This window comes from Typopeltis vanoorti, chromosome 3 (assembly GCF_054136105.1).
Source record: "Typopeltis vanoorti isolate ZY-2024b chromosome 3, IOZ_Tvanoo_1.0, whole genome shotgun sequence".
Lineage (NCBI taxonomy): Eukaryota > Metazoa > Arthropoda > Arachnida > Uropygi > Thelyphonidae > Typopeltis > Typopeltis vanoorti.
Window position 1 is genome coordinate 129,347,126 of NC_143551.1, and position 21,842 is coordinate 129,368,967.

At 36.6% G+C, this 21,842-nt stretch overlaps 1 protein-coding gene across 4 annotated transcripts in view; it reads left to right on the plus strand.

Moving 5' to 3' along the window:
* The window catches only part of LOC150108562 (myocyte-specific enhancer factor 2C-like), a 279,724-nt gene that overhangs the window by 124,817 nt on the left and 133,065 nt on the right, over nucleotides 1-21,842 (plus strand). For 3 of the 4 annotated variants that reach the window (XM_090415997.1, XM_090416001.1, XM_090415998.1), the window contains exon 3: nucleotides 6,847-7,018. In XM_090415997.1, the coding sequence (XP_090272123.1) occupies nucleotides 6,965-7,018 (54 nt within the window). In that variant the 5' untranslated portion in view covers nucleotides 6,847-6,964. The remainder of the gene's footprint in view (nucleotides 1-6,846; nucleotides 7,019-21,842) is intronic. The other variant, XM_090415999.1, reaches the window with a different exon arrangement.

Below are 21,842 nucleotides of genomic sequence, written 5' to 3' on the forward strand. Positions count from 1 at the left end.
CACCATATACTATTGCCTGACATCTGTCTTTCAGATCCCCCCCACCCCCCCTGACACGCAAACATGCACACACCCATTCATGCTACTAGTTTCATATCCATTCCCATTTGCTACAACTTTTGTAATATTACATGTGGTATTCTGTCAAAAGCCTTTGCAAATATTACATACACTGCTTGGAAGGAAGTCACAGACACCCCATTGTCAAGGTGCATCGTGCCATGTAACTAATCACGTATTTAAAGGGAACTAACAGAGTTTGAAAGAGGCATTGTTGCAGGCCTGTCTGTTTGACAAATTGGGCCATCCCAGGTGAACAGTCAGTGATACTATACTGATATGAAAGTGTAGGGCATCAACTGTAAGTGCTACCCACATTAAATGACCCACTACACTCACTGAACTAGACCATAGGGTGCTATGAAGGATAATATCTAAAATCTGCCATTTGTTTCCCAACACATTGAATGTGGAGCTCCGAACATTAACTGGAACATGAATACGCACAAAAACACTCAGACCCGAGGCTCACAACATGGGTTTCCATGATAGGACTGCAATATGCAAGCTCCACACTATCCAAACCAACATGTGTGTTGTCTTTAGTGGTGCAAAGAGCATGTACAGTGTGGAAGCTTGAAAAGCTGTGTCATGGAACAATGAATCATGCTACACCCTCTACTGAGCAGGTGGATGGATACAGGTGTTGCAGATACCAGGTGAATGTCTCTTACCAGACTGCATAGCCCAACTATGAAATTCAGAGGTGGCAGTGTGATGGTATGATCCTGTTTTTCCTGGTTTATCTTGGACCTCTGTTTATGGTGCCATGAACATTGAACTCAGAGAGGTATAGATATTGCAGATACCAAGTGAATGTCTCTTACCAGACTGCATAGCCCAACTATGAAATTCAGAGGTGGCAGTGTGATGGTATGATCCTGTTTTTCCTGGTTTAGTCTTGGAACTCTGTTTATGGTGCCATGAATATTGAACTCAGAGAGATCTGAACATCCTGGACAATGCAATACTTCCTGCTTTGTGATATTTCTATGGAAATGACCATTGTCTGTTTCTGCAAGACAATGGACCAAGTCATAAGGCTGTCGCTGTAATTATATAGTAACTGTGTGGTTTGTGAACATCTCCACACTTGACTGGTCTCTACAGAGCCCCTGATCTCAATCCTATTGAACATCTGCAGGATGAACTGGAGTATCAGGTGAGGTCAAATGATGTCTGCCCCACAACAGTGGGAGACTTCATTACATGCCTAAGGAAGAATGGTCCAAAATTCTCATTGATTACTATCATGCGCTTGTGGAAAGTATGATAGTGATCCCAGCGAAAGGAGGTCGCACATCTTATTAAGATGTGCGCCATGATTGAACTGGTGGTATTGGATAGTTAAAGGAATTTTAAGTATGGTTGAAGAAAATGCCTCTTGATTCTTTCTTCAAACTTTTTGGAAGATGGGATCCTGGAGTTAGTTGACTAAATCTGAGATTGGAAGCTAGTCCCCAGACTTTACTGAATATTTTCAAAATACCAAAAAAAAAAGCATATTGAATTATTATTTCTGAAAATGCTTATTACATCATCTGTATATGTTAATACTTTAAGGGAGTTATTAATCCTCACACAGCATACAATTGTAAATTTCTTGCAAAAAAAAAAAGGGAGTGGGGAGTTCAGATCTAATGCAAAGAGCAATCTTGCTTAACTCCCTTTTGAATTTTGACTAGCTCTGATAGTTACCCATTGACTAACAGGTAGGTACTATTAGCCTAGGCATCTTTAATAATGGATAGTAGCCTTTTGTCCATCCCTGTATGCAGGAGGATTGGAACAGAAAGATGCTAGACATTGTCAAATGTTCAAGTAAAATTCATGAGTATTGGTGATGTTTTTTCATATTAACAGGAACGATTAAACTCTGCTTGGAACTCCATATACCTTGTATGCTGCTTTTGACTATTATTATTTATTATATATATCAGCCACAAAATCGATATCACGAGACCTATAACATGACATTACTGGGTGTAGGCACATGAACAGAGAGAGAGGAAAGGAATCTGGTAATGTGTCATATGTGTGAAAAAGTCAATGATAAAGCAATTGGAGGGCATCAGTGGGAGAAAGTGCCATCTGATACAATCCTTCATTCTGAGGGAGGTTTTTAGGACACTTCCCTAGATGTGAGAGCAGTATTCTAAGGTTGGATGGATTTGGAAAGCGTTAGAGTTGGGCAAAAATAATTTCACAATGCAGGAGAATATTGAACTTTTTAGATGCAAGAGACTCTAGATATAATGGGTTTTATGCCAGAATAGGCTAGATGTAAAAGTTAGCCCAAGAAAATAAAAATTGATTGATTTTGGTTGGTGGGGGGGGATGTTATCAAAAGTGAGTGATGATGAGGCATGGTCTTTCTTCTGGGAATTAATGAAGAACTGTGTTTTGATAGCATTAAAGTTTGCTATGTTATCTTTACCCGACAGTGTTTAAGGCACTGGCCATAGATCTTGAATCTTGAGCCATTTCTGTTCTTTCAGAGAGAATATCACTGAAAGAACAGAATCTGATTTTGGTTAAAAATCAGATATGAAGGAACCATTCACCATAACACACAATGATGAAGAGATGAAGCTGCCAATTCTCATAAAGGTGGGAGGGAGACCATAAGATGGTAGCTGGAAGGAGACTTGAAATGCTAGACTAACTTAGATGTCTTGAAAATATCAAGAGTGGCCACATGAAATTCTCTCAGTTCTTCCATGGCCTGTATTCAAATGTGGGTAAGGTTAGCAAGGATGTAGAGTAAAAATGGTGAAATCCATAATGGTGATTATTTATTAACTGATGGATTTCCAGATAGTGAGCAGCAGCTGATGATGACCTTCTCCATCTCTTAAGAGTATTGAGGTGAGGTAGGATAATCGTTTGACTATCTCTCTTTTCAGAAACATGTTGGATAAAATCTTCCTTCCATAATGTTGAATAGATGCCAGATGGACAGCATGTAAAGGGTATAGAATGGGTGATGATAATTCTGGAGCATAAGTTCTTAGTACAACTGAAAAGGTATATGAGACTTATTAATATCAAGACTATTGAGTATTTTCTGATGTACTTCTGTCGAAAGATCAGAGGAGACATACTGAGTATGATCTGTAGAGTAGTAGGGGAGATTTGCCTTCCATATTTAAACAAGAGATGGAGGTAGACTGATACCAGATCTTTCTTATTTTTAGGAGATGCTGCTATCATCTCCTAAAATACCATTACATCTGTTCCATCAGGTGTGTGTGTGTGTGTGTGTGTGTGTGTGTGTGTGTGTGTGTGTGTGTGTGTGTGGTGTGTGAGAGAGAAACATAGTTAGTAAGACAAAAGTTTTACCCAATGACCATTTCAACAGGAGGTAAGCTGAGTGCATTTGGCCCTTACAAAGTCTGCTTTGGATTTTGCAGTTTTTGTGGTCTGTAGTATAAGCTAAGTGAGTGGCCGGAGTTTCAGCTTGAGTTGTTATTATTATGTGACACCTCCAGGGAGTCCAAAGACTCTTCAAGGGAGAGTGTGCCAACAGCATCGAACAATTGAACTAGGCTGAGAGTGTTGGGAGATGGATAATCTTATAGAAAATGAAATGTGGACTAGGTTGTAATTAAAATTGCCAAGAGGAGACTAATGATTTATTTGAAGATAGAACTGGTTAAGAAAATGTCTACGATGTTGGTAAAATGGAGATTATCTGGAATTGTAAGTTGGGTAACAGTTTGCATTATATCATTATTGGCACAGTGGTTAGTCTGTGAAAGAGAAGGGGAGCCACTCAAATTGTGGACATTAATCTCCAAGGAAGATTATTATCTAACTATTCGGTTGATTAGACTGTGATCAGATATAAATACTCAGAAATGTCAGTATAATCATCAGAATTAGAAGAGAAGTAAAGACAGCAAATGAAGGCAATAAAATGAATCAAGGAGATCTTGAACTAAATCAGGTCATCTAAAGGAGATGCCAGGCCTTGATTACCTGTATTGGTATGCGATATGAGACCTGACAAAAACCATTTTTCACCATTCTTATGTAAAAAATCATGCAGAGTGTATTGTGGAGTACAGGATGCCATTTGAGGTTCAGTGATGAAAAACAGAATGGGTTTGAATATGTCTGTGATTGTAATGCACATCATCAGTGGTGGTTCCTGGATTAACATTAGTAAAATTGTGGATTTTGTTTCATTTTTTCTTTATTATTTTTTCTTTGTATCATTTTTTTGTGTATTTTTATTATTTTACATTTTTTGTTGGATTTTTGATTTTTTTTTTTTTTTTTAATATTTTGTAGGATATTTTTTTTTACACAAAATTATTTTATCACATTATTTTACTTTTTTTTCCATTTATGGTTCCATAGCATCTGCTGACTTTTTTTTTTATCAGGAGCTTTTCGTATGCCTTCTTTTTTTTCTGGTCTACCTGTTTCACTTCCTTGTCTCTGCCATGAAGTTTGAATTTTTCTATCCACACAGATAATATCACAACATGCTTCACTAGCTCAATCACTTCTCTCTCTCTCTCTCCAGAGTTAGCCACCAACAGGTCCTTCTTTTCAAACTTTTTCACTTTTTCTTGAATAATTTTATACTTCACCTCTAAATTTGCTCGACTTTAATTATTTTTAAAACTTCCTTTTTATTTTAAGTATATTCATTTTTATCTTGCTTAATAGTGAATAGTCACATCCTGTTTCATGTCTTCCAGTATATTCCTATATGTTGTCATTGATGGTGATATCCTCACCCTCATTATCAGTCAGAGAATTATTTCTTGTCTTCTCTTCATGTATATTAGATATTCAACAAGGATCAGCTTTGTCTGCTGCCTCTAATTCTTCCACTTCTTAAAAGTTTCTGTAAACTTTCATGAAGCATGTATTAAAACATTTGAAAGGTTGTCTTGAAGGCATATTATTTAAAAAACTCTTTTGCTCAGGGGCTATTACTGCTACTGAGGAATGTAATATTTTGCAGATGTAGTGTAGAGTGAGGTGATAGCAAAGTGCATGAATGGTGTTTGGAAGAGGCTACTGAAAATATATGTTCATACATTCACAGGATTCAACCGAGACAAAGTTTTACAATATGTTACTGGCAAAATAGTGCTGCAAAAAAAAAAAAAAAGTTTGACAGTGAATATGTAGAGAATTTGTAAGCTGTGAAAAAGAGCCTGAATACAAAGCCTTATACACAGTGTGCCTATTAAGTAATGAGACAATTATTATATCAAAACAAAGAACTATATTTGGAATTATCAATTACACAGATTCAAAATAATCTCCCTCCAACTCCACACAATGTTTCGTCTATCGTGCAGGTGTTCGAAGGCACTGTGGAAGTCCTGAATGGGAACCTCCTTTAGTCTCTGGATCAAACCACATTGAATGTCCTCAATGTCACTGAAGCATTCCCCTTTCAAGGCACACACACTCTTCATCTTTGGGAAGAGGAAAAAGTCTTCTGGAGCCAATTCTGGTGAATAGTGGGGGATGTTAGATCACACAGATCGACTTTGAAGCCAGAAACTGCTTCACAGGCAGCACACAATGTGCGGATGCATTGCCATACAACAGAAACCAATTGTTGTGGAACAGCTCTTTTCTGAATGCATCACAAGCAGGTGTGCAGACGTTGCATTACTCCAAAATAATACTTGATCATTTGCCGTGGTGCCCTTGGTAACAAATTTGTGGTGGATAATTCCAGCAGCATCGAAAAAATCAATGACCATTGTCTTGACATCTGATTTTTGCATCTTGACTTTCTTCTGCTGGGGAGAAGACATCATGCTCTGGTGTTTCAGTTTCCTGATCAAACTGAAAATGCTAATTTTCATCACCAGTGACAATTCTTTGCAACACATCACTATCTTGATCAGCTGAATGGATGAAATTTTGACAACATGCAACCCAGTGCTCTCTCTTTCTTTCTCTCTCTCTCCCTCTCTTTCTCTCTGTGTTGTGTCAACGTGTATGGCACAAATCTCGAACGAATCTTCCTCTTATACAGATCTCTTTCTAAGATTAATCTGGCCATTTCATTAATGACACCAAGCTGCACAGTGAGTAGCCTAGTGGTTATTCGCCTGTCATGGACAACAATTTTCCTAGCTTTCACCATATTTTCATATCTCCATGCAGAGACTGGCCGTCCACAGCATGGTTCATCCTCCAGGGACTCCCTCCCCCCTCTTTAGACATTGAACACCTGTGCACAGTCATCGTCCTAAACAGTTTTTAGGTTTTGGTACACTTTAGCAGTTTTTCCTAATTTACAGTAAAATTTTATCATAGCTCTTTGCTCCATATGCAAATTCTGACATGCTCACTTCAACAGTTGCCACATAAAAACTACTGCATCACCCTACTCAAAAGTTGCACCTGTGATCACAACACACTCTAGCAGTTAAAACTATAAACATGTTTGTTACTTTTATTCAAAGGACTGTTCTATAAAAAAAATCAATCTTATTACTTTAACAGGTACACTGTGTACAGCTATTCCTAATGCAATTACTAAATTTGAAGAATGTTGTTATTGAGAACAAATACATGCACAAATATGTTAATAATTTGTGGCCAGTATTTCATTACACTGGTATCAGCTACCAGTATGATATCATATATAATTTGTCACATTTTTGTGAATGGGAATTAATACCAATGTAATGACATCTAAATTAAGAGCTGTATTCCTAATTCATAATTTTTTAAATTATTTTATTGAAAGTAATTTATGTAGGTTAGTCAAGTCGGTGATTAAGTTCCTTAATGTTTCAGGACTTCTTTTGAAAGCAGTACAGTTCACTTGATTCAAGAAAACCATATTTTTTAGGTGACACACCTACCAGTGGAACTGGAAGGCATTTACAGATCAGTGTCATCAAGACCCTCAGGAATGGGGAGAAAAAAGATACAAATATCACGTATCACAGATGAACGAAATAGACAGGTATGTGGTTAATATATTGTGTAACCATTCAGGTCTTTATTTGCACACATTTTGATTTTACACACACACACACACACACACACACACACACACACACACACACACACACACACACACACACTGGAAATTGTACATAAATTGCATAATGCTATTTCCTAATTTACTAGACCAACAAATTGTATAATTTCTTTCCCCATGAGTTTCACAAACAAATTAATGACTTGTAATATCTGAGTTTAATAAAAATTATTTCATTTCAGCTAAAATTATTAGTTATTATTCTCTCTCTCCCCTCAACTTATAGCCATCTTGTTAACACATTCAACGAATACCATCTCACTCCTGCAACCAATGAACCAGGGTGTTATTGCTGCCTTCAAAACAGTTCTAATAGTCAGGCAGTTGCTGCTATGAGAAAATCCTCAGGCTTTTGGAAGGGACATACTTCCTTGCACTGTACAAAGAATGTATTTGATGTATGTGGAGTGTGTGTGTGAATGGGATTTCGAAGAAGCTTCTGAAAAATGAAGCTTATGAATCTATGAATATACAGTATATGTTCATAGATTTACAGTATTTGACAAAGACAAAGCTTTATAAGAGGTTGGTGACAAATTATTACTGCTATCTAAATAGGTGGAGGTGAGAGATTGACAGTGAAGATGTAGTGTAGTTCAATGCTTCCCAAACTTCTGGATGTCAGGGCCCCCTTTGCAAAAATTAAAATATTTCACGCCCCCCCCCCTCGAAAAAAATCATAATAGAGAGATATATTATTATAATATTTATTGTATTTATATTCAATACAAAACATACACAGCGATTGCAAAAATCAAATGCATATATTACATGTTTTGCCGCTTACCGTTTGGTTCTGAAGACGATGCAGGCTGTTCTGGTAAAATATGAAATACTGTCCTTTTTTTTTTTTTTGTCTGTTTCTGCTTCTTCTGATTGTTCGCGGGATTTTTTTTTTTTATCAGCCACTTATCCATCTCAGGGTTAAATTTTTTAAAGTAGAATAGATCAAATAATATCACCACTTACCGATACTGGCACACCACAGACTGATAACATGAAATTAGTGAATATTACCTAAATAAGGGAATCCCTGGACCAGGAACATTTTTCTCTTTTGTGACTTTTCTCCCTTTTCGGTAATTAAGCCTAATGCGAAACAGACACCAAAGGCAGGTTATTAAAACGTGCATATGATTCGTGCGGTATTAACAAAAGATCGCGCAACCGAAAGATAAAAGCATAGCTGACAATTGAGTTGAAATGCTAACTCTCTTCAACCGAATTCCATATGTGAAACTGCCATAACATTCATTATATATATATATATATATATATATATTACTTAGTTTTAACACTTTTATGAATTTTAACACGTTCGGTTGAATTTTATTGCTGCCTTGGGAAATCGAACTCACACACATCTAATTAATAACAATAGTTTTTAGTTAGACTCTGTGTTTGCCCATGCAACATATGGTTTTGTTTCAGTCTATCTAGCATAGTTTCGGTATGAGGGGACATGTGATTCATTAATTAGTGTGTTTTTATCCCAGTTGTCTCTAATTGCACTATTTGTTGAGAAATATATTACACAGACTCCTCATACCTTATTCGCTGGCATAATAAGAGTACTTGTTTTATTGCCTCTGCTGCTAGGGAGGGCATGTTGTTTACCACTGCAAGCGAGTTACTATCTCCCTACATGAACCTGCTTAAGCTTTTTTTCATGTGTGAAGTATATGCAAAACTTTTATTGGTAACAGAAAACTAGCTTGGATGACAGCGATAATATAAAACGAGTTTTGATATGTATATATAGTCAATATCAATAGTCCCTGATTACGAACGCATGATGAAAGGGACAGGAAGATTTGGAGCTTCCCTGAGAGCATTCGAAGTAAATACAATTAACCACTGCTTTTGAAATGAAACATATGAATAAGCAATATTTACTAATATTCATTAAGCGCCGAAATACACAGGAAGCAAAATTTTGGAACCAACACCAGTGTGTGAATTTTTCCATTAAAATATAAAAAATAACAAAAAAAAATAATAAAAGTTAAATACGTTTCTTTTAAAATAAAAAAAAATCTACTTAGTCTTAAAACATGTTACATTTATTTTCATTATTTCACGGCCCCCTTGGGGGCCGTGGCCCACAGTTTGGGAAGCGCTGGTGTAGTTGATGGAAGCTATGGAAGCACAGCTTGCAAATTAGCAGAAAAGAAGATAGGAAAAAAAACATAAGAATATATATATGTTAGATATCAAGCAATTTTATAAACTTGATTTTAATCCTATTTTCCCAAGTAAGTAAGCCAAGTTTTTTCAGGTCTGAGGCAACTTGTGGTAAAGTTGAAGTAAGCTCTAATCACTTACCTTAGTATCTCCCATAATGCAAAGCACATTTCCTTGAGGACATGTATGATGCTATGCATTAAGGGAAAGGCCACCACCCAGACCGGTTTCGACCTTTATTGAGGTCTCATCAGTGGGAGCCAGACCCTGAGGTGGTGATACCAAGGTCAAAGTAATGCAGAACTTATAATTTTTACCTATACAAGTTGCCACAAGGTTCTTTGACCTTATTAAATAAAAATCTCAGGATGAGAGAAAGATGTAGAAAGTTTTTTACCTTGGGTATACTATACATTAAAGATACCAAGCAATTTTATAAACTTGGTTTTAACACATCACCATCAATATGGATAAAATACATCATTCCTCATACACTTCGTATCCATCATATATTTCAATGTAATATCAATGATCTTACAATTTTAATATGAACTTCGCATCCATGGTAACCTTGCCGTATATATAGACGTCATGGCCACTTGAGTGATTAATGCTCTTGCTCTCTACAGGCAAACTAATGAACACAGACTAAGATCAAGAAAATAGTTTTGGTAATACATAAGCAAACTTCTTTCTGAAGAGGAGACTCATGAATCATCTGACATTCAACACTTAGCACAACACAGAAACTTGGCTCACTTTCATGTAACAGACTATCTCCATGAGCTGTTGTAATATGAATATTTCTGAATATGTTTCCCTATTCATACATGAGAGACGATTTTGAAAATCACTGTGGACTGCCTGTGTGAATTCTATAAAAGAAAATTGATAAGTGATTGTATCTGCACTCCAACATTATGAATTTGATAAAGAATTACACTTGTGGCCTATAAACAAGCATATGCCAATATTACACAAACACTATTGGATACAGTGAGAGACTAAAATACCACAGAAATATATAAATATGAAAGTATGTAATAGCACTCCTGCTACAAGGTATGCTTCTTACAGGAATATTCATTAATTTTTAAAATAAATCTGGACTTTCCCAAGGAGATGCTCTCTCACTGGCTCTGTTCAACCTAGCATTGGAAAAAAATCATTAGATCTAAATAAATGAAGGCGAATGGAAGGATAATCCAATTGACTTATGCTGATGACATCATCCTTGAAGATTCTTGTCAGGATGTTATACAAACTACATCTAATTTATTTAAGGCAAGTAAGCCAATGCATCTTGTTATCAAAGAGGAAAAGACTAAAATATACATGTGCATCTCGAGGATCGATCAAGAACGATCCAACTCGTTGACAATCTTGGAGCAAGTGGGTAATCGTAAATATCTAGAAGTCAACATTAACAGATACAATGATTTGCAAAAGAGAGATCTGAAAAGGCTAATCATGGAGATTTTGCAATCTTGCAGCTTCTAAACAAGACCAAATACATTGCATATCTAATTATAAGAATAGGCTAGGTCGTTATTTATTATGTCTGTACACAAATGCTAGGAGCATTAGAAACAAAGGGGTTGAGTTTGTTGCTTTATTGAGTACAATGTGGCCTAAGATTGTTGGCATTAGTGAAACCTGGCTATCAGAATCAGATATGGTAAGTGGGATCGAGTGTAACGGATATACTATTTTTAGGAATGACAGAAGAGATAGGAGAAGAGGAGGAGGAGTGCTACTAATGATATCAGATGACTTAAGTCCAGTTAAGGTAGAAATACAAGAAAACAATGAGGGTAACAATGTTCCATGTAGCAATGAGTTTGAGTCTATTTGGTGTGAAGTGGAGGTTAACGGAATGAAATATATGGTGGGGTGTTGCTACAGACCTGGCAGCTCAGTTGTAGGGGACGAAAAAATGCATCGCCAATTTAGCCTTATGGGTACCAAGTGAATGATCATTATGGGTGACTTTAATTTTCCAAACATTAATTGGGTAGAAGAGAAATCTCATGATCAGAAAGAACAGGAATTTATTGAATTGTTGCGAGATAACTTTCTCAAGCAGCATGTGAAAGAAGGAACTCGAGGTCAAAGAGTGTTGGATTTGCTCATAGCATCAGAAGGGATCTCTGTTAAGAATGTGGCTATTTTACCACCAACTGGTGACAATGATCATGCTGTTCTTTCTTAGGAAGTATCTACTTGTATTGAAGCTCCGATTAAATCAGGCTACATGCTAAATTACAAAGCTGGAAATTATGATCAACTTAGAAGAATACTATCCTTGGTCCCATGGTATCACTTTCGGAATGGGAAAAAATGTCAGCAATGCATGGGAATCTTTAAAAAAGTGCTTAAATGAAGCAGTATCTCAATGTATTCCTAGTGTTTGAAGAATAAATAGGTTGGGAGTAAAATGGATGTGCAGCTTTATTAAGCTAGAGATCCACAAGAAGAAGTTGATGTGGAAAGAATATCGTGAGAGGAGTTATGAAATGTATTATATATTTCATATAATATATAATATAGCTCAGGCCAGAAAAGTAATGAGTATTGTGAGAAAAGCTAACACGGAGTATGAAAAGAAATTAGCAATGCAAGCTAAAGACAATCCAAAAGAATTTTATCATTATGTCTCAAGCAAAACAAAGAATGAATGTGGAAGAATAACTATATTGAATGCAGCTGGTACAAGAGTGTCAGAAGCTAATGAGATTGTTCAGTTAATGAGTGCTAACTTTGCTAAGATATATCAACATGGTGCTACTGCTACATTAGATGAAGAGTTACGGGTTCATGAAAATGAGGTTGAAGAGTTCTTGCATAACCTGGATAAGAATTTGTCAATAGGGACAGATGGAATATCTGCCCTTTTGTTAAAGGAATGTTCAGCTGAATTGGCTAGGCCTTTCACACATTTATATAAATTGAGTCTCAGCTCAGGAATGATACCATAGGAATAGAAGGAATGTATGATAGTTCCATTGCATAAAGGTGATGCGAAAACTGATGTGTCTAACTACCGATCTATTAGTATCTCTGGTGTGGTAGTGAAGATTTTTGAGAAGTTGGTAAGTACTCGCATACAGAAATGGGTAGACAAGCATTCTATACTATGCAGGGAACAGCATGGATTTTACTAAAGTAAGATGTTGTGTCGTCCCCTTTCTATCTCTTGTAAGCATAAATCACACTAATATATGCATTTTTGGAAATTATGGAGACAACTACCATGTTTGAATAAAAACTTTAGTTTACTATTACTAAAATTTTACAATTCGACGTTTCGACCTTTATGTCAAGGTCATCTTCTGGAGCATACAAATATACACAGGAAACAAGCTATACTACAATCATACTGGTTCATTAAAGACACTGACTAACCGCTACCACAATTATTGGCCTGACCTCTGGTGAAAAAAAAAAAAAAAAAAAATTATACATCAACGCTAGAGTCCTATTATTTGTGTTGTCTACTATATACATATATTAACATCATTCCAGCCAGTTGGATTGGAATGGTTTCTAATAATAGCAGATTGGCTAGAGTCCTGACTTATGTTGAATCTTTCAAATTAGGTTGGCTGAATGTGTGCCATCCAGATCCTTGGAATTTTCATACCATCTTTATTGTTGATATTTGGGTGGTTTTTCAGGATTTCGCAGGATTCTTTAAATTTTCTTTTGTACCATGTTTTTGTGCGGTGTAAGGAGCAGGTGCTTTTCCAGTTGATTTGGTGTAAGATTATTGTCTCTGCATCTCTTTAAAAAGGCCAACCGATTGATCAGGAGAGAAATACGAATCTTTAGCTTACCTAAAGCTTACTTAAAGAGATGCAGAGACAATAACCTCATTCCGATCTGCATCAGGCTAAAAAAGAAATTTACGTCCGCTAAGGCACTCCATATCTATGACCGCACAGAAAAAGCAATGCTTAGAGAACAGATCCAAACAGCCCGCCGAAACCTAGCTACAACACAAAATCTAGTTTCTGAATTACAATCAGAACTATCGAACTATGTTAACCCAGACATTCTACAAACACTTGAAAGAATTACTGACAATTCGGCCAAGCATACCCTGGAAAAGAACAAAGAAAAACTCAAGAAAAAATTCCACAGGTTGAAACAACGGCAAAATATGGCAACCAATCAGAGGACTTCCTTCCCGAGAAACAACAATGAACAACAAACAAGGGAGACAAGAAGCGACCAACCACCGACAAGCAAGAATCATGTGATTAACTTATCAAGCCACACCCTGAACAACGGCGAACTCACGCTGCTGAATAAAGGACTGAACTACGCAATAGTGCCTAAAAAGGTAAACAAATTAGATTTTATCTACCACATTGAAAGAGGCATCAGATCCCTACCTAACAACATAGCAGACAAAATACGACTAGAAACCAGTAATGTCCTAAATACCAAGAAAACCATACAGAACAACCTGACTAAAACAGAATTAGCAGCAATTAAATCGTTAAAAGCCAAACAAAACATAATAATAACGAATGCTGATAAAGGCAGTGCCACTGTTGTCCTTGACAGGTCAACATACACACTGCAAATGAACCAACTAGTAGCCGATAATAACACACATAAAATGGTAAATTATAACCCAACAAAGAGGATAAAGGACAAAACAGAAAAACTACTAAAGTCCGTCACTTCCTGGCCACCAGACGCAGTTAAAAAAACTCAAACCCCACTACGCCCGCCTCCCCAGAATATATGGGGTTCCGAAAATACACAAACAAAATGTGCCCCTTCGGCCAATAGTGGAAGGAATAGACAGTCCCAATTACCACCTAGCCAAGAAATTAGCAGCAACACTCAAGGAGTTGATAGGTCATTCCCCCTCCTACGTAAAAAAACACAACACTTTATAAACATAATCAAAAACATAACACTCGACAAAGACGACTTATTAGTCAGTTTTGACGTTTCTGCCCTTTTCACTAATGTCCCCATCAATGACACAATTCTCCTACTACAGAACAAATTTCCACCCGACATTACGGCCCTCTTTGCCCACGTACTAAAGTCCGGTTACTTCGTGTGGCAAAACAAATTCTACCTACAAAAGGAAGGTACGGCCATGGGCTCATCATTATTCCCCCCCCCAATCGCGAACTTCTACATGGAAACCTTTGAGCAAAGGGCTCTTGATTCCGCCACGCTTCGACCGACAATCTGGCTCAGATACGTTGATGACGTGTTCGCGATCTGGCCGCACGGTCAACAAACGCTAAACACATTCCTCAGCCACCTAAACAAACAACACGAACGCATACAATTTACCATCGAAATCGAAAACCAAAATTCGCTCCCGTTCCTAGACACACTAGTTACACGTCTTCCTTCACGGTCTACCGAAAACCGACACACACGGGCCAATACATACATGCGAATTCATATCACTACCCAGCACAAAAATATGGAGTCATAAACACCCTTAAAAACAGAGCCACAACTATTTGCTCTAACCAGCAAGCCCTGAAACAAGAACTAAAAATCATTAGTGACACATTCATAAACAATGGCTATAACAAAAATACTGTCAATAAAATACTCTATAAAACCACAACAAAAACGAATCTAGATTACAGTAAAACCATAGCCATCCCATACATTAAAGGGTTATCAGAAAAAATCAACAGAATCCTACAACATTATAACCTCAATGCCACCTTTAAACCACCCACTAAACTTAAAACCATATTCAGCTCCTCTAAGGATCCTCTCCTCCCATTAGCACATCCTGGAGTCTATTGCATCCGCTGCACCTGTAACTTACCGTACATTGGTGAAACAGGACGGACAATCCCTATACGCAAAAAAGAACACATTAGACACATTAAATATAACCATTATGGTGAAGCAGGCCTCTCATCAGACCACGCACTCAACACCTTACACCAAATCAACTGGAAAAGCACCTGCTCCTTACACCGCACAAAAACATGGTACAAAAGAAAATTTAAAGAATCCTGCGAAATCCTGAAAAACCACCCAAATATCAACAATAAAGATGGTATGAAAATTCCAAGGATCTGGATGGCACACATTCAGCCAACCTAATTTGAAAGATTCAACATAAGTCAGGACTCTAGCCAATCTGCTATTATTAGAAACCATTCCACTCCAACTGGCTGGAATGATGTTAATATATGTATATAGTAGACAACACAAATAATAGGACTCTAGCGTTGATGTATAATTTTTTTTTTTTTTTTTTTTTTTTTCACCAGAGGTCAGGCCAACAATTGTGGTAGCGGTTAGTCAGTGTCTTTAATGAACCAGTATGATTGTAGTATAGCTTGTTTCATGTGTATATTTGTACGCTCCAGAAGATGACCTTGACATAAAGGTCGAAACGTCGAATTGTAAAATTTTAGTAATAGTAAACTAAAGTTTTTATTCAAACACGGTAGTTGTCTCCATAATTTCCAAAAATGCATTCGGATCACCGTGCAAGCCTAAAAGAAAGGCACACTAATATATCTTTCTTTCAATAATTCCTACTTATTACTTTCTTATCACCCTTTTAATATCATTTATCTTTTAACTTCTATCTCAATATACTTATTACTTAGGCCGAAATCCCTGACGAGAGTGAAGTTGTTGTTCTGTGAGACAAAGAAATGCAAATGGCGGATGCCTATTTCTTTGTCTCAACACTGGTTCTATCTCCCTTTTCAAATTCGGAGAAAATTTATTTATTAACGCTGCGCCACCCTGAATCCTAGGATATGCTAAACATGCAAGACCAAGGAGTTAGAATCCAGTCAGCATTCACTCTTGTCATTTATAAATTTTAAACTTGCAGTCATGACCTGATAATATCTAATTTTCCTGCCTTTCGAGGTTCGCTATATTTTATGAGCAAGTGCAGTAGGATCTAAGTACAGGCAAGACAACATTTATATTTAAACAAAACATTTTAATTACAAGTAGAATACATATAATACACTTTGAAGTACTGAGTTAATCATTCAATAAAATTTTGGTTCAGCGTTAGCACTCTTACATACAGTTATTTATCCTTTCTATAAATTTTTATCTGAGAAACCTATTTAATATAATTTTATCACTTAGTCTCGCTGTATCACTCTACTCGATCAAATCTTATTCTTAACATATATCAAATTCCATTCACAATCTTCTCTGACAAATCTTACTCAATTTACATATATCTCAGGCCTAAATAAAAACTCTTGTATATCTCTCTCTCTTAAGGTACATTCATGAGACAATATTCTATTTCTTTCTTAAATCTATCATTTAACAGTTCAAAGAGTCTCTAATAGCACATACAATAAAATCTTCTTATACAATTCCATTAGTTAAAAGACATAAAGTTTTCACCTTACCAATTTGCTGGTGTGCTACTTTAATCGCTTCAGCATCTTGTCAGATATCTACCTACGTTGAACGCTTCACTTCACACTTTACTGGATATTCTTTACGATTTTTCTCTATACTTCATATTGGAAGATTTCTGTAGTTTTCCACTATCATGATCTGCTGGGCTTTTGTTTCCGACTGGTAAGTTCCCTTGGTCATTTGGTCGTAACTTCCTCGAACAAAGGAAACCAACGTTGAAGCTCCATACCAGCCGGACTTCCGAGGCACAAGAATACAGCAGCAGGAAAACGCCTAAAAAGCCTTGTGCGCAGCGTTACCACTCCTTTTAAACGGCGCACCACTTTTCTCATTCGTCATCTGATATCTACGTCATACGTTCTCTACGTCACGTGGCACTAAGCGCCGCTCGTGGAATCCTCTCATAACTTTCTTAGCGTCATGGTGGTTAAGCTACATAACAGATGTACCTGTACTCTCACTACATGTTTCTGAAGTTGGCCATTTCACATTTTGGTTATTATCTCTCACCCAGCAAGTGGTTAGTTATTTACATAGTATCTGAGACTAAGCAGCTATACACCAAAATTATAATGAAATTTCACATTATAAGATAAGATATAAAACTAAAGGTAAAATTTCTATACAAGTGCTTCTACATTTCTGATAAATCATTAATTCTTTTAAGAGAGTGATAACGATGTTAAGTCCGAGTGAAACAAAATTTTCTTTAATATTCTGGTTCACTCCAACTTAACACCATATAATTGTAGCGTATTGAATAGCTTCTCTCTTAGCACCTTGTCATATGCCTTTTCCAGATCGACAAAACTTAAATACAGATCTTTGTTATATTCCCATGCTTTCTCGGCTATTTGTCGTAAAGTGAAGATCTGATGCTGACAGCCTCTTTTGACCTGAATCCAGCTTGTTCTTCACCAAGCTTTTCTTCCACAATTCTTCTCAACCGTTTCTCAAGTATACTTGCATAGATCTTGTCAGGAACACTCAGTAAGGAAATACCTCTATAATTCTCACATGCAGTTTTATTTCGCTTTTTATATATGGGCACTATTAGAACTCTACTCCAATCATCAGGAATTCGTCCCTCTGTCCAGGCTTTCTGAACTATGCAGTGCAACCACTGTAAGACTTTTATACCACCATACTTCAGCATTTCTGGTCGAATATCATCTACTCCTGCTGCCTTTCTACATTTCAAGCCTTTGATGGCCTTTTCTATTTCAAATATGGATATGTATTCCTGACTGTATGCCTGTTGAGTGTTTTTTTAACACTGTGCTATCACTGCTTGTTTCATTTAGCAATTTTTTGAAGTATTCACTCCATACTTCAAGGACCTTTTCTCCTGTTTTCATGTCACCTTTATCATCTCTAACTCCTTTTACAGCACTCTTTTCTCCATTTCTAAGCTTCTTCAACAACCTCTAGAATATCTTACCACCTTCTTGATATTTATTTTCTATGTTCTTGCCAAAGTCCTCCCATGACTTTTAGCTAGTTTTACACAGTGTTTCACTTCCTTACATTTGTCTCTGTATTCTCTAAGAGCAAAAGCTGATTTATTTGCCAGGAACTTTTGATATGATTTGTTCTTTTCCTTCACTGCCTCTTTAACTTCCTGTGTCCACCATGGAGTCCTGATTTTTCTATCCTTGCAGACAGCCTCACCACATGCCTCTCTGGCTGAATCGATCAGGGTTTTCTTCAAAGCTTGTCACTGAATCTCCAAGGTTTGGTTCCTGTTCTCAAACTGTTTTATTTTTCCTTCAATAATCTTTGTGTATTTTAGTCTACAGTTCATATCTGAAAACTGCTCAACTTTTATTCGCTTTAAAACTTTCTTACATGTTATTCTTTTCAATATGAAATTCAACTTTATCCTGCTCAAGACTAAATAGTGACGCTTCCAATTTCAAATCCTCTGTACACTGGTGTCCTGCACCAGGGAGAAACATGGTATTAGTAATAACCAGTCCCTGTCCTGAGCAGAAATCTAACAGGTATTTGCCATTATTATTAGCTTTGCTCTTTTCTCCAAATTTTCCCAAAATATTTTTGTATGTCTGACAATCATTTCCTACTCTGCTATTCAGATCCCCAACAAGGTCCAACTTTTCCTATTTCATTCAGTTGCTTTTTCTAAAGCATAAAAAAATTCCCCTATCTCTACCTTAGTAGAATGTTCTGTTGGACCATAGGCACAAATAAGTCTCATTGTCCTGTTCCCCATTCTCATATTTGCCCACATTACTCTACTTGAGACTTCCTGCCATTCAAGAAGATTAGCCTCGTATTTTGTGTTGAATACTATGGCTACTCCTTCTTTTCCTTGATTGTCATTGCCTGAATATAACATTTTGTATTTATTGTTCAGAAAGATCTCATCAGTTTTGTCTTTTTTGTTTCAGTCACCCCTATTATGTCGATCTGGTACTTATCTAATTCTTCAGCTAGCTCCATTTCTTTGCCATTCAGGCTTCTTATGTTGATACGCCTTATACCGATCTTTAACTCTGGTAATACTGAGTTGGGATGTGTTTTCAGTTTTTTTTCTAGTAACTGACTTTTCGCTGTTCGCCCTGGTTCCCTGGCGAAAACAATGTGGGCCTTGTTTAACCAGGTGACGCCCAGGGCGGCATGAAATTTTGTCATGTTGTACCATCATTTTTTATTTTGGTTTAACCAATAAAAATACAATTTGTTCGGCTAAATCCCAAATTGCAAGCCCATCATCATTCGTTCAGTATCCAGGTAGATACCCAACAATAGTGCACCACGAGAAGGTGAGGATTGGACATTAGGTTAGAAGCCCTGGTCATTCTCTGCATTACTTTAAAGGCTATGTGGAGGTCTCCTCTCAGTTATACAGCTTTGACCCTTAAGCACTCCCCCCTGGAGGTCTTAGATAATAATAATAATAATAATTTACTTAAATATAAAGAGCCAATGGCTTCATTTCGGCGATATAAACTTTATTTAAATTAAGGGGATATTAAATCCCACATTGTTTTAAGACCGAATAAGAAACTCAAAGATTGGAATTAGAGAGTTTCATGCCGAATATAGTATAGTGAAGTATAAAAGTATCGGCGACTACTAGCATGAGCTAATGCATATAGTCCAAGTACATAGTGCAAACTCGGGCAACTCGTAGCAAAGATGGTAAAGTTCTAATCGCTATTCTTGGTATTTTCCATAATGTAAAACACATTTCCTAGGAAATGTATGGTGGGAGGTCACTACCCAGAACGGTTTCAGCCTTTATTGAGGTTTCATCAGTGAGTAGCTAGACCAAATTAATACCAAAGGGCATAGCGAAAAGAACTTATATACTCTGCTATACGAGTTGTCTAAAAGGTGCACCCATTAAGTTACTTAAATATAATGAGCCAATAGACTTCATTTAGGCGATATAAACATTATTTAAATTAAGGGATATTAAATCCCACATTGTTTTAAAACCGAATAAGAAACTCAAAGATTGGAATCAGAGTTTCATGCTGAATATAGTATAGTAAACTATAAAAGTATCGGCGACTACTAGCGTGAGGTAATGCACGTAGTCCAAGTACATGGTACAAACTCTGGCAACTCGTAGCAAAGGTGATAAAGTTCTGATCGCTATTCTTGGTATTTTTGATAATGTAAAACACATTTCCTAGGAAATGTATGGTGTTATTACATTATGGTGGGAGGTCACTACCCAGACTGGTTTCAGCCTTTATTGAGGCTTCCTCAGTGAGTAGCTAGACCAAATTAATACCAAAGGGTATAGCGAAAAGAACTTATATACTCTGCTATACAAGTTGTCAAAAGGTGCACCCATTAAGTTACTTAAATATAAAGCGTATACAGTGCGTTTCATTTCGGTGATTCGGCGATACTTTTATAGTTTACTATACTACATTCTGCATGAGACTCTCTGATTCCAAGCTTTGAGTTTCTTATTCGGTTTTAAAACAATGTGGGATTTAATATCCCCTTAATTTAAATAATGTTTATATCGCCGCAACGAAGCCTATTGGCTCTTTATATTTAAGTAACTTAATGGGTGCACCTTTTTGACAACTCGTATAGCAGAGTATGTTAGTTCTTTTCATTATACCCTTTGGTATTAATTTGGTCTAGCTACTCACCGATGAAGCCTCAATAAAGGCTGAAACCGGTCTGTGTAGTGACCTCCCACCATAATGTAATAACACCATACATTTTCTAGGAAATGTGTTTTAAATTATGGAAAATACCAAGAATAGTGATCAGAACTTTACCACCTTTGCTACGAGTTGCCCGAGTTTGTACTATGTACTTGGACTACGTGCATTAGCTCACGCTACTAGTCGCCGATACTTTTATAGTTTACTATACTATATTTGGCAGGAGGCTCTCTGATTCCGATCTGTGAGTTTCTTATTCGGTTTTAAAACAATGTGGGATTTAATATCCCCCGTTATTTTAATAATAATAATAATAAAATCCAGAATATTATCGAGGAAATCCAAAGAAGACTTCTGTTTAAGTTATCAATGCCTGATGTTAAGCTGCAGTTGTGAAACATGATCAACAGCAAAGGAAGATAGTAGAAAACTTACTATATTTGAAAGAAAAGTATCAAAGATTTTTGGACCATTTTACAATCAAAATACTGGAATGTATGAATGAAGACAAAATAACGAACTACTAAACTTATTTCAAAGACCCCAACATTCTATCAAACAAACAATAAAAATGTGTATAAATTATGTTTAAAAAAAAGTTAAATCTTGGCCTAAAGAAATTAAGGAAAAAAAAAAAAAAGCTTTATCCCGTTAAAATAATCTGGGGTGTATGCAGTCCCCAAAATTCACAAACCTAACACCAGTTCAACCTGCAATTTAAGAATGGACAACTGCACCTACAAACTTGTCAAACAGCAAAATCACTTTCCCTTTTGCCAGGCAACGCTCCCTGAAAATGTTTTCATATACAGATAAAAATGTAGTTTGTCCTTAGCTTTTGGGCACCAGTGTATATGCACTGAACCAATGTCAAAATATAAGAAGGGAAACAAGTGATTTGGCCATGCTTAAAGATAGATGGCCAGTTGATTAAACAAGTGCTTACAAATAAAATTGACAAGAAAAGGCCTGCAGGAAAACCTAAGCACTACAGT